This window comes from Rhinolophus ferrumequinum, chromosome 24 (genome assembly GCF_004115265.2).
Source record: "Rhinolophus ferrumequinum isolate MPI-CBG mRhiFer1 chromosome 24, mRhiFer1_v1.p, whole genome shotgun sequence".
Classification (NCBI taxonomy): Eukaryota; Metazoa; Chordata; class Mammalia; order Chiroptera; family Rhinolophidae; genus Rhinolophus; species Rhinolophus ferrumequinum.
Window position 1 is genome coordinate 36,737,081 of NC_046307.1, and position 14,331 is coordinate 36,751,411.

Below are 14,331 nucleotides of genomic sequence, written 5' to 3' on the forward strand. Positions count from 1 at the left end.
AATCAGTGCAGACAATCATGACATCTTTTTTTCTTTTCTAGATGGAATTAGTAGATACGGGCTGTAGTAAGTTGATCTGATGTCTGGGCCTTTTTTTTTTTTCATTGTGTCGGTTGATTTTTCTTTAATTGAGTGCCAATCAGAGTACAGTGATGGAGTTCAGGAGGAAAGCGTCCAAGCCAGGGGCTCTGTGACAGGGAGCCTTCTGCTCCAAGAGAGAGGAGGGTGGAGCAGGTGGGGGAGGACCTGCATTCATGCCAGGCTGCAGTGTCACCTTTATTAACAATGACGGGGGCAGGGAGTCAGCAGGCAGCTTCTGCGGACTGCAGCGGATGCTAACTGGAAGGTGTTGTTACCATTCCAAAGGGCAGGGCCGTGAAAGTGGGACAAATGGGAATTTGAGAGGAGGGAGGTGAGCAGAGGGAAAGAATGGCGGGGTAAATGGAGTATGATGTCATTTGGAAAATTGCAAACCAGTAAATCAATGAGGTATCATTCCCGGGGCAGAGAGGAAACGGCCGAAAGGGGAGCCAGCCTGTCGGGAGCTGGGGAAGCTCAGTAAGCAGTGAAGTGTCCTGGCCAGGGGTCAGCTGGAACGGAGCCCCAGGCATAGACTTCCACGGCCTCCTGCCCCTTCCTCCTTGGGCCTTTTTCTGTTTTCCCCTCACAAACATGAGAAGCAATGCTCGATCCAAAAGGGCTTTACAGGGGCTCGTTGATGTGATCCCTTGGCGTCAGCTTTTCAAACAGTTCTCTCTGAGTTCAGCCTCATAGGACTTTTTTCATCATTGGGATCAGCTTCGTAAAAGCCAGAGCATGATGATTCGGCCAGTTTTCACTGCTAACAGATGAACTATAGCACTCCATTTATAGAAATGAAGGGCAAGGACTTTACGTAGCTCTCTTTAGTCCTCAGGACCTTGTCAGCAGAGGCGGCCTGAAGGCCACTCACCAGGCAGGTGCATTGGTGGCATCCCATTACCTACAGATTGAGCTTCACAGCCCTCAGCCTGGCATTCGAGGTCCTTCCAGTCTGCTCCTCCAAATCTCTCTCCTGATCTCCCTCTGTAAACTTCTGCTGTACCAAAGCACTTTGCGCATTCCCACCTCTGCCTCTTTCCTTGTCCTGTTCCACTTATGAAGGTGGGATAGCGATTTCTCAGCAGACGTACGACCCCTGCCCCTGCCTTGCCTATAGCAGACATCACTAATCGATCTCTTAGGTAGGTCGTTACTACCAACCCATCAAATTATATAATGAAATGTATTTTCTGCGATAGATCTAAGACGTCCTTTCCCATTCTTAGCTTAATCTCTTTCAATCTTGTAGTTGAAAGGTCATCCCCACTTCTTGAATGCCTGGAGAGAAACTTGATCTATAGCACTCATTTTGCACCTGTCATTCAGCATCATAAGGTGTGCCTGTCCACAGATCGGAGTTTCTCAACTTCAACACTCATGACACTTTGGGTGGGATCATTCTTCGTTGTTGGGGCTCACCCGTGTATTGTAGGGTGTTTAGTTTAGCAGCGTCCCTAGCCTTTACCCGATAGATATCAGGAGCAACCCCCCGATTATGACAGACAAAAATGTTTCCAGACATCGTTATGCCCTCGAGGGGACAGAATTGTCCCCAGATGAGAAGTACTGTATCAGATAGATAGATAGATAGATAGATAGATAGATAGATAGATAGATAGATAGATAGATAGATAGATAGACAGACAATAGATAGATAGATTTGCCCTATTATTCTGAGACCTTCAGGGTGTGAACCATGATCATACCTGATATAGCTCCTAATACATAATAGGCACTGAGTAAATATTTGCTAATTGATTGATTAATTGGGAGTGAGGAGGGAGGAATTGTCTGGGAAGGGAAAATCCTTCCCTCGTTTGGACTGAGAATTACACAGTCAGTGTGTCACTGTTTTGGTTTAGAACTGCTGAGTTGACCATGCAGGGAGCTTGCAAACCGGCCAGCGCCACGCATACCCATAAACTGTGCCTGGGTGTGCTGGGACTAGCAGGTCACTGGCAGCAGGAGCAACTAGAGCTATTTGGGGGTAGTGGGGGCGGTGCTAGGAGAGGCCTGGTTGACAAGTTGGGCTTGAAGTTTACAACGTGATGTGAGAGACATTCTTCACTCTTCATCCCTTACAAAGGAAGCACGGGGTAAACTGAAGAAATCCTTTTATACACAGAGTAAGCATCCCTCCTGAAAACTCTCTTGCCTGGCCACCTGGTTGTCCATGAATGTATTTGTCCCCTTGCCGCTGCACTCCTTTAAGCGTGGCAGCTTTGCAAGGGAGACAAAGGGCAGGGAGAGCTTGTATAAATCACCGTCCGCAATGCAGCTCTCCAGGTCCGCAGGGAGTTTTATGTCATCCGCTGCTAGTCAACCAAACTCTAACTCTACACTTGCCCGGCTGATCCACAAACTGTTCCTGGCGACCTGGAAAGGCAGCTGAGGTTGAGCATAGCAAGAAGGCTTTCGAGTGCCTCTCGTGTGCCAGGCTCCACACCAGACCTGCCTTCCACTCCGTCCTCACAACAGTCCTGTAGCCAGCAGGCACTGTTATCCCTGTTTCACAGGTGAGAGAACTGGGGCTCAGAGAGATACAGCAGCTGGTCCAAAGTTCCAGAGCAGGTTGAAGAAAGCTGGGATTTGATCCCAGGACTCAGGATGCCCTGTCCAGGGCCGTCCAGGAAAACTGCTTCTATGGGAAACCAGATACACTTCCTAGAATGTGGTGGTATTGTCTCACACCAAACCCTTCTTGATCTTTAAAGCCCCAAGCAATGCCAAAAATGGAGGAGTTATGTTCAGGTGAGCCTAAGAGCATAGTTGTTAAGAAAGCTGGTCTTATCTATGTAGCTGTGTGTCTGTCCTTATCAGTGGATCAATCTGCCTATAATCTGCCAAGGTATCTCCATCTACCCATCCATCCATCCATCCATCCATCCATCCATCCATCCATCCATCCATCCATCCATCCTTTTGTCTCTATACGCGCACAAGGAATGTCTAGAATGTTTCTTAGTATTTTAGAGGTTTATTGACTTGAATGTTGAATATTCTTAATATTCAAGGTCAGATAAGAAGCATGGTAAAGTGAAATTTACAATTTTCCTTTCTTCATGTACTTTGAAGTATTGCTTGATTTTGTATTAATAAGATTATATCATGTCTATAAAACAATAAAGTCTATTTTTTTTTTCCTAATGAAAACAAAAACACTCTGGAGTCAAGCTGATCTAGGCAAGTCATGTCACCTCTCTGCTCCTTGGTTTTCTCATCTGCAAAGTGCTCATGGTTTTGCCGACATTGAAAGTCAGGAGGAATAAATGGGGAGGAGCGTGCACAGCACTTAGTAAGTGCTCCCTGTGTGCTAACCATCCACGTACTTTTTTAGCTCAGTGTCTGACGCATCCATGTCCAACTAATATTAGCTTCTCCTCCTTCCAGTTCTTTTCTTCCCTTGCCACCACCCTATAAAAAGTCCTTACTGATGGATAAATAGAGGGCTTAGAGCGCTCCCCAACACATCCTTAGCCCTTCCAATGGTAGTGATTATTGTTTTCCTTCAGCCCCCACCCCACCGCCCGCCCCGTGCCTCCTGCCTGAGGTGAAATCTGTTTGCCACACCTTTTCCTGTTGAATGTTGACCTGGGTGTCATATGTAACCTGGATGCAAATGTGTGCAGGAGCAGTGAGGAGCTGCTTGGGAGTCTCGTCCTAGCATTGCCTCTGGCTCCGGTTTTTCTCAGGGAGATGTGAGCTGAGGACAACATCATATAGTCCAGGACTCAAACCAGACTTTTCTGCACAGCCTTTCCTGAGGCATTCAGTGCGAAGCTTGGAAGACCGTCATGGGTGTTTGTGCCGAGAATAACTCCGGGTTTCTGAAACTCCTCTTTTTGCAATCACATTTGTGAACTTCCCCACCCACACCTCCACGGATGTAATTAGAAGCATTTATAGAAATCTTCTTCTATTCAGGTAAAAACTGGGGTGTCCTGAATGATAATCCCTCTCCTGGCGAGCAGGCGTCTCAGGTCCCACGGACTTGAGTGTCTTTAACTAGAGACTGGGAGCGGCCAGAGAAGGCCCCCCTTTATTCAGCCCTGAACAACAGGGAGAGGAGCCCACAGAACCTGATGACAAAGGAGATCCATGTGAAACTGGCGTCCACATCCATGCCTACCGAAGGAGGGCCAGAGTCCGCTATAAAATTACCATTTAGTGAGCAACGCTTTGCTAAGGAGTGGTGACACTACCACGAATGAGGAAGAGGCAACATTAAAAACATAACTTGTGTTTTTCATGGACCCGTGACCCTGGGAACAACTCCAGTATAGGGTCTTAGAGGTGGCCCTGTGTGGTAGCACACGGAAACCACCTCTCTAAGAGGGGTTTTGGAAACTCACAGCAGCCAGAGTGAGCTTCTTAAAACCCTGAATCCAAACTCTTGCCCCTGATCCCCACGGGCCCACAGGGTATGGCCCCCGTCTGTCTTCTGACGTCACCTTATACCACACCTTCCCTCATTTCGTACCTTCCAGCCATGCAGGCCTTCTTTTGGATCCTCCAACACTAAGCACATCCTACCTCAGGGCCTTTGCATCTGCTCTTCAATTGCCCCGGGTGGTCTTCTGCCAGATTTTTGCATGACCAACTCTCACCATTGAGATGTCCAATGAAATATCAGCTCTCTAAGAGGCGACTTTTGTCTCCTCTTTTGAAAATAGGCCCCTTCCCACTCCATCTCTATCTCATTGCTTTGTAGTATTTTCTTAGTAGTAGCTATCACTGCCTGAAATGATCTGACTTATGTATTTACTTGCTTATGGTATTTCCCCATCCCTGGCCCTACACCCAGCGGGGATATGAACTCCCTAAGAACAAATCCCTTGTTAATCTTACTCATGGCTGTATCCCCAGCACCTAGAACTGTGCTGGAACATAGTAGATGCTCAAGAAATATTTGTTAAATTAAGGAATGTATGAAAGAAGGACCTCACTCTGGCTTGCTCTGGAGTGTGCCCAGAGTAGAAGAAAAATGTTTTCATTTGTGAACTCTCCTCAGACAAAGGTGGTTTACACATGACCCTGACATTCCAGAGTTTGGGAAGGGGTTGGTCCCTGTAATGTTCTTTTAGAGATGGAGAATATTATGATAAATTCAGTCTCTTATCCAGCAAATATTTATTGATCCCATACTACGTGCAAGTTCCAGTCTAGATTCTGGCAATACAGCAATGAATACACGAACAAAAATCTTTCTCCAGGTGGAGCGGTCAGTGCTGACATGGAGACATAGTGGATTGATGAACAGAACACAGGTTTTGGAGTCAGAAAGGCCCAGGTTTTAATTCCTGCCCCACCATATGCTAAACGTCTGTCTAGGCAAGCTAACTGACCTCCATGCATCTCAGTCTCCTCACCTGTAAAACGGGCATAAAGCCGACCTCATGAGAGTGTTGCGATGATTCAGGGAGATGATGTCTGGAGAGTCCTGAGCACAAGGGATGAATAGATGGAATTTGCTGGCCTTCCACTTCCCCTTGGGATTAAACGTCCCATTATATTCTTTGGAAGATTGAAAGTGACCCCACACTACAGAGCCATACGCACAAGCTCCAACCAGAATCAGAAGGCGTTAGTTTCAAAGGAAGAATGTGTGACCAATGCAGGCTCCTCTTCCAGCCTTGATTCAAAACAGCCTTGTGACCCCTTCCGTCCTGCTCCTAGTCAGTGAGGATAGCTCTCTGGAGACGGCGTGCCTGTGGTGCTGGCCCTAGTGCTGCTTAGAGCTGATCCGTCATTAAAGCCCACAGCGCCAGGCGGGGTTACACAGCCAACTCTACAGGAGTGGCCATGTGCACACATGGGACGTGTCAGGGCGCGTCCAGAGTGCACAGCCTCCCAGCGGCACCTCTGTTTTCCTGTGGTGTCATGCCTTTGACATGGAGCCGGTCACACGAAACCCCTGGGTCTGTGCCCATCAAGAGCTTCCTCTGAAGGAAGGTGACTTGATGGACTCTACCACAGGGGGATCCCAGGGCCACCAGAGAATGCCGCTGCATGTGGAGGCAGGCACCTCTCAAAGCCGAACGGCTGGGGGACTCAGTTTCCGGGGAAGACAGTTCGATTTCATGCTTTGAACAATTTGTTGTCTTCCTACCTGCCAGCAACTAGCCCCAAATAAAAGAAACCTCCCAGCATGCTCTGCTCCACACACTCATTTTACTAAAGAGCTGGACTTGGGGAATGTAGTTAACCAGCATCAGAGTCAAAGAGTACTTAGATGTTTGTCCCCAGCTGGTGTTGGGAGCACTTGACGTGTCCGCAGACAAGTCCCAGGTAGGTGGAGTCATCGTGTCCTCGGCCCACATCAGGAATTTCACTGATGTGCCTAGTTTCTCTGGAGCAGAGTCAGCAACGATGACAACAGTGGTAATAGTTGATCATGTTCTAAGTGCTTTCCACAAATTGATTTCATTCTCGCCCAAACTGTATGATGTAGGGAACATTTCTACCCTCTTTTACAGAAGAGGGCACTGAGGCACAAGACCCCGCCCAAGGTCACACGACCAGTAAGAGGTAGAGCTGAGAGATCTGAACTCAGGCTGTCTGGCTCCCCGGCCCCCCACCCTGATGTTCCACATCGTGGCAGAACCAGATGTAAGCTCTTTGGGGCACAGCCTTTTCCATCCTGCCAGCTGCCGCACCCGGGCACCTCGCACAGTGCCCAGAACTGGATGGTGGCTAAGACAGAACACACGCACGACTTCCCCCAAACGTCGCTGCCAACTCCCGGTCTGAGCTGCCGGACAAAGCTCTAAGATGAAGGCAGGGGTGGCAGAGTCCCTGCTTTTCCTGACACCATAGCTTCCCACCTCCAGTCCTGGATCCACCATACAGACAGCGTCAATGCCACCCAAGAGTTAAATCGGTTACAGGTTACATAACCACACGGCAGACATGGGGCTGAGTGGAGAAGCAACCTAAAAGTGGCACGGGGCCACTCTTAGTCTCCAGAGGAAATGGATGGTCCAGTAGATAAAACTTTGCATCTCCCTAGGAGCCTCCCTCGGCATGCAAACTTTCCTTCATCTCTTTCCTTGGTGCTTTCTATATTTTATGTTATTTTGGTCGTGCACATTATTTGAAGTTACTATAGCAATGTGTCACCAGCGGGTATCGCGTAGTAATGTTGGCATTTAGTTAGCAAGCTCCCGAAGTTGGCTGATCCCCTCCCTTTCCAATCTCATCACTCCCACTAATCTCAGGTGAGTTGGGGGGGGCAAATGGGGGACACATTTGCAGCAACCATGCCCCCCTCCCCTGTTTTGTTTGTTTTTCAAGGCAAGGGAAACTGACAGCCTCTTCTTGGTTCACTGAGCGCTTCAGGGGTCCTGGCTGGGTGTTTGCATTAGAGGTGGTTAAATAGATATGTTTGAGTGTTGGCCTTATCAATGTGATGATGGTGATGATGGTGACGATGATGATGATGGCTTTTTATGCACAGGAAGAGAATGATTTGGGGAGGGCTATCCTGCTGGTCACAGTCCCCTGGGATCCCCGCTAATTGATATGAATCACACAATATCAGGTTTTTCTTTTGCTATCTGGCCGGCACACAGTGAAGAGACCCTGACGATTTTCCTTTGGAGCTTCAACTCCCTCCCAGGTGTGCAAGACCTCCCTGCATCCTGACGGGCTGAATTAATTAAGAGGATTGATTGTCCTGGATGGCTGAAGAGGCTTCTCTGAGGCAAATAAGCTCAAGGCGTTAAGTACCCCCCACCCCCATCAGCCAAGCGTCTGTAATGATCGCACTTCTTTCTACACATTTGACCTACTTTCAAACCGTGTCTCCTCATGCTGTGATTCATTAGCTACATTCTAAACCACCCCGATCCCCGTCGAGGTGACTCTGCCTGGTTTGTGCCAGCATCTCTGATACAGTTTCTCTCCAGATTTTAATATGCAGGTGCCCCCGGTATTCTGTTTTAGGAAGCAATTTCCCATCCAGGCAGCTGGCATGCTGCTTGGGGATGGATGAGTGGCTGCCTCGCACCTTGGTAGTAAATATGTGTCCGCTACAAAATTTCTGCCCAGGCTGGAACAACGGGGCTTCTCACTAGTCTGGACTGCAGGGGATCCCTCTATCCCACTGTCCCCCAGGCCGTATTCAGGCTTTTCCACGTTGCTGACAGGGCTGGGAGTTGGGGCTCCTACCCTATCAAGTTGGAGCTCTGTCACCGTTAAAAGGATCTGAGTTTCTAGGGCAAATGCAGTCTGATCAGCACCCCTGCCCCCAATTCCTCTGTCTCTTTCCAAACATGTAAAACATGGTGGCTGTGGAAGGTCTCAAACTTGTGAAAAGGGGACAGGGGCAGGGAACACAGAGGCAGATTGCCATGGAGAGAGAGGCTACTACTGAAAAAGGGATGCACGGCAGAGAAGCATCATGTTTTTCTGCCACTCTTATCATTGCGTGACAAAGAGGCGTTGCTTTTTTTTCCTTCTTTTTTTGAAGTTTAAATGACAGGAGAAGCCTTTTCTAACTCTGAACCTGCTGCTGGTGTCTCATGCCATTCCACGAATCAATCAGTCCTATCGGTGTGATTTCTGATAGATTTAATACTAAGGTGGGCTGGACACCATAGCAGAAAAAAAAGGGGTGCTTCCAGACAGAAGTAAGACACTGTCATTTTTCATTAGCAGCCACATGCAGGTAACTTGTCCAAACTTCAGTCACATCACACTGCAAACCGTGCACTCAGTTGGGTTTTTCTATGAAGTAGTTAGAACGGGAAATGAACAAGCTGGAAAAAGTAATTTTCACTGATCGGTGAACTGTAATACCCCGAGCAAGTCCTTATACAGAGATAATGGTTTCTTTGTAAAATGGTCACTCTCTCTAGGTGGGGACTGGAACCCCGTCCCCCTTTTATTGTTTTAAAATAAAGCATGGAAGTCTCTCTAAACAAGCCTTCAGCCAGCACAGCCTTTCCAAGGTAATTCCAGGCGACTTGAGCGCTGAGGTTTGTTTTTTGCTTTTTCCCCCCTTCAAATTCAAATCAAGCCATTGCAAATAACCAGCATTCAGTATCTGTGCATTTGGGGCAGCCTGCAGCTCTGACAATGGTGGATTTTCCACCACACACCACCACCACACACACAAGCTTACAATCTCAGGACTTCTTTAAGCCAAAGCTTTCAAAGTAAACTATTGTGCAAGAGACGATAGCATTTTCTCGTCCAGGATCATCGATCACAAAATATAAAACCTGCCCACATCTCTTACCTTGAAGCAGTGGAACTACCTGCAGAGGAGGTCCTCCTTTTCCTCGCAAAATGAGCCGGGCTTTGGCCAGCAGCAGAATTACTCCGAAAGAAGGAATAATAAGTCCTTTATGGTGTAATTTTCACTGTTTATATGCAAGAAGTGTAGTGGGTCTGCTCACGTAGGAATAAATAAAAAGCCGAACAAACTGCTCGGCAGCTACCATGTGAAAAGAAAAGACCTCTAGTGGCCACAGGCTGAATTCTTTGAGGAAGGGAGAAGAGATGGAGGGAGTAGAGGAAATACACAACGTGTGAGCTCGCTCAGCCTGCTCGCGCGCTCTCTCTCTCTCTCTCTCTCTCTCTCTCTCTCTCTCACACACACACACACACACACACACACACACACACCTCTCGGATGCTCAGGTTTCTCCCTTCTTGCATCCAGCCTGGCCAGAGGGATAAACAATAAAAGCCTGTGTCCTGGTGTAAGTGGGACCTGGTTAAGTTAACAGTGATGTTGGAGCTCTGGTTTGAAGGGGACTGATCACGTCACAAACTCTGCACCACCCCGGGGCCTGGGCAGGAGATAGGGTCTGACTTCTGGATGGTTTAGGCCGTTGGCCCCAGTGCAGAGGCTCACAGTCCCCACCATCACAGAGTCCCAGCTGTGCGCTCTCTGCCAGCTCCGCGTGTGTTCTGAACCCATGTGCTGTGCGTGGTGGTCCCTGGCAGGCAGGGCTGGTTCCTGGACCTGTGATTGGCTCCGAGGGCCCCGCGGTGTCTTGAAGTTCTGAATAATGTTTTAATAAGGACTCTGCCTTTCCATTGCGTTCTGTTCCCCCTAATTACATAGCTGGTTCTGCTGACTAAGAAAGCATCCTGTCCCTAATGCCCTCATTGGGAAGAGCCTAGAATCAAAGGAGAATCCCTCCCTATCTTTGGGAGCTACTTTGGGGAATGTGAACTTGGGGAACAAAGACTTCCTGGGGAAGAATGCCGAAGGGGCTTCCTGGCGGCATCGTGGCTTTCCCTCCACCACTAACGAAACTGTAAACCTGTAACTTGGGAGAATATTTTTTATTTCACCTTTTTGATATTTTTCTAACCATGGAAGTTGGTATTTGGGGGCTAGGGGGTTTCTGTGTGTGTGTGTGTGTGTGTGTGTGTGTGTGTGTGTGTGTGTGTGATCATTGTTGTTTTTACCAAAGACAGCAGTTTGTGATGCCAAACCCATTTTCGTGGTTCAAACGTAATCAATACTTGCAGGCCCACCTCTCTGGTGCGTATTATGTCCGACACCCTTTAGTAGCAGGGCTCCCTGAGACACCTGCGTCACATCAAGCAGACCATTTTCCGTAACTTGTTCGTGACCCGGCCAGATGGGGCTTCCCTTGGCCAAGACAGCAGCCTCAGTGAGAGCTGCAGGGGACAGTCTGCAGTGGATTTGTGGTCACCACTTCCCTTAGCAGATTTCCAGAGCAGACCTCCCTAAATGCTGCCCACACACACTAGGCATAGAAAAGTCACCCTAAGGCCGACTCATAAACTGTGGGAAGAAAAAGCAGAAAAGGGTATAGTGATGGGTTCTGGGGTGTGAATGGATATGGTGCTTACTCTTCTGATCCCACATATCTTTCCAGACCCACCTGGTCTGCATGCCATTGTGTGGATTTCCCTCTTGTCTGAATCCCTCTGGGTACCTGGTCTGCTTGGCAGATCAAGGGTCTTGCACCTTTGCCCTCGTGGATGTTAGTCTTACTTTCCCAATGAGAGCGTGAGCTCCTAAAGAGCAAGGACCACCTCTTCTCATTTCTTTTTCCCTCCGTGGCCCTTAGCAAGTGCGGTCCCCGGTAGCTGCCGGCTTCTCCTGGTGGTCCAAGCACGGCCCCGGTAGAGAACTTCAGTGCACTGAGGGCTCTAGAGGAGCCCTTGGGTCCTTCTGATACACCTCTGCGGGCAGGTACAAGTGGGTGATCGTCCCACTTTACAGACGAAACAACTGGGGCTTAGCCATGTACAAGTATTTACAAGAAAATCAAACTGTCTCCAGGATCTTGATTGAGGCTGGGCCTCCGGATACCGATGCAGTGCTCTTTTCCCAGTGTACTAGTGGCTGGAGAGAGAATGGGCTGGGCCTTGTGTTCTGGATCTGGAGCTCCTGTTACAGGCACATAATAGGTGTTCAGTCAAAGCTCTGAGCTGATGAATGAACCGTAGGAGACATCTCTTCATAGGGAGGTTTCTTATGCTGATCTGGTGAGGAGATAATCTCCATCCCTGGAGGACCTTTTTATACTTGCCTGGGGTGGTTGGGTGTTTTCCAGTCTAAAGGCAAGGAAATGTAGAAGATGTATCTCATGGCCTTCCCTCCATGATTTCATAGCATTTTTCTTTGTTTCTTGCAGAGTCATTTTGTGGCATGTATGACAGCTATCTTAAACCAGATGGGCGACCAGCACTATTCCTTCTATATTGAGACCTTTCAGACCAGCTCCGAACTTGTGGTGAGTGTATAGGATGGATGCTGGGGGCGGGGGGCGTGGGGGAGACATGTCACACTCTTGGTTCTCAAGAGTTTGGGGCCACAAGGGCTCTGCCATGGACCTTGAGTCTGTGTATGTCTAAGTTTGCAGATATGATCGTGTGATTCCCTATTTCTCGTTCCCACTTAGGTTGTATATATCTTCTGGAGCCTGTCTTCAGGCCATGTCAGAGATGAGACCTGAATGTCTAGTGCAGACATGGTTTAACAAATATTTGTTATGAATCATGGGCATTCTGGGGCATGAATGCTGGAGTCACGCAGGGTTGGATTTGAACCCAGGACTTGTCACCAGCTGGTTGTGTGACCACTGGCAGGTTAACCTCTCTTAAGCCTCAGTTTTCACATCTGTAAAGTGGGGATCATATCATTTATATCACAGGGTTGTAAAGGGGTTAAATGAGAGCACAGTAGCTCTCACATATTAAGTGCCCAGTAGAAGATAGTTAATATTACATGATGATAACAAACGCATGGAGGGAATTGGCCTCTGAGGCCCTTTCTTCTCAGTACACATTTGCTACGGAGCTATCTGCCTGGGACCTGTGGCCTGCAGGTCCATATTTCTGCAGCAGATGACTTCATCCACCTAGAGCTCAGCCTGGGCTGTCCCAAGGGTATAGTAGGCCCTTTGCCCTCAGTGTGGTCACCTTTGTCTTTGTCCCTTTACTACTGCCATGTTCAAGGGTTCTGCTGCCAGGGGCTCACTTTCAACTCTCCTTGGAGGAACCAAAGGCATTGGACCCGCTTCAGAGAATGACCCATAAAAAAAAAAGGAATCCTTAGGAATCCAATATTAGGAATCCAGTGCTACCTTTCATTCAGTGGAGAGACTGTCTCCTCATTGGAGTAGGATAGGCAAGAAATGGAACCTCTTTCTGAGTATACAAAACTAAAACACAAACAAAGCTAAGTAACCCAGGATCCCCCCTCCAAGTTTTCTATGTCTTGGGACATGGAAATAAAGAGACTGGATTCGTCATTTTTGACCCTCAATGGAAGGAAAGGTGGGAAGGAAGGTGGGAAAGGGAGTTTTCATTTATTGAACATATACCCTTTCCTGTGGAATCGTCACAGCAGTACGGCACAGGTGTCATCACTCTCTTTTACGAGGTTACAGCCTGTTTGATCAAGGCCACATAGCGAGTATGGGCAGAGGTGGGATCCAAGCCTCCTCTCCAACCCTACCTCCAAGCCACATCTTCCCCTTCAGAAGCCAGGGCTTCCGTCTGTGAGCCAGAAGCCTCTTCATCCCGGTAGGGAGGGAATGCACCGAGATGATCCCCACCCTGCCCCACACGACGTTAAGGATGAAAAATCACAGTGTCATCCGCACGTGGAGCACTCAGTGGGCACTCACAACGCGCCAGGCTCTGTGGGGGCATCTCGGGGACAGTGGGCACCTAATCCTGACAGTGACCCTGTGAGGTGGACGCCACCCCCACTCTGCTGAGGCAGAACCTGGGACTTCATGCACTGACATCATTTTCCCCAGAAGCAACGATTTCTGGAAAAGAACCAATCTTATTTCTAAAACTTTGCAATTTCGCGTGAAGCAGTGATTTTCAAATTATATTCCTCCCAGGTTACCATCCTCTACCATAAACACACACACACACACACACACACACACACAGAGAGAGAGAGAGAGAGAGAGAGAGAGAGAGAGAGAGAGAGAGAGACAGAGACTTCAACCACAGCTCATCTACTTATTTTATATCTTAGTTTCCAGGTAGGATTTTTTTTTGAACAAAGAATTCTGCTGTTAAAGTCATTTGCAAACCACTGGCTTAAGGAAAGAGCTCTGAACAGGTTTCCTGGGGATGTTAAATTTTACCGAAAGCACGCAGGTGAAGACGGTGTGACTTCACATCGTCCGGCTCAGGAGGGCCCCAGTGGCAGTGCTTCTGCTCTCTGCTCCTTGGCTTCGTCTTGAATGTGTGTCCTCCAAAGACAGAGAACCAGCTTGGTTCGCTGCAAATCTCATGGGCTGCATTGAGGGCCACTTTGAACCTCTTCAAAAGAGAGGAATAGAGTCCCTACCGTTTTTGCTCTAATCAGCCCAGGAACGTCTCTGGGACACGTGAATTATCTGTGTTTACAGTACTGCTAATTAGATGTTTCTTTTAATAATAGTTTGTTTGCTCAATGACCTTGGATGCTTTCAGATCGTGCATATTATTTCCTTCTCAAATACATATTTGGGAAGATGATTATGAAATTGCTACATCAGTGACTACATTTACTTTACTCCCAAAGACAGAATTAACAGTGCTTTGAGAGTGTCACTGCATTTCACATCTGTGTCCCACTTATGTTTGTGACACAGTTTCCCAACAACTCATGTTCGGCTTTCAACTAAAAATCTACCACCATTGGTTTCAATGGATTGACTCAAAGAAAAGCTGTGTCCCTTCCCTTTCTGCCCCTCCAAAAAATAGTAAAGAAATAATAGAAAAGGCCAACGAGCTCTTGGCACTTTCAGT

At 48.0% G+C, this 14,331-nt stretch overlaps 2 protein-coding genes across 4 annotated transcripts in view; one reads left to right on the forward strand and one right to left on the reverse strand.

Annotated features, from left to right (window-relative positions):
• The window catches only part of INSYN2B (inhibitory synaptic factor family member 2B), a 108,077-nt gene extending 98,581 nt beyond the window's left edge, over positions 1 to 9,496 (reverse strand). For all 3 annotated transcript variants that reach the window (XM_033096342.1, XM_033096341.1, XM_033096344.1), the window contains exon 1: positions 9,323 to 9,496. The gene's annotated coding sequence lies outside the window, so the exon portion shown is untranslated. The remainder of the gene's footprint in view (positions 1 to 9,322) is intronic.
• DOCK2 (dedicator of cytokinesis 2) overlaps positions 1 to 14,331 on the forward strand; it is a 369,901-nt gene that overhangs the window by 272,006 nt on the left and 83,564 nt on the right. The window contains exon 28 of the mRNA XM_033096340.1: positions 11,709 to 11,807. Coding sequence (XP_032952231.1) covers positions 11,709 to 11,807 — 99 coding nt within the window. The remainder of the gene's footprint in view (positions 1 to 11,708; positions 11,808 to 14,331) is intronic.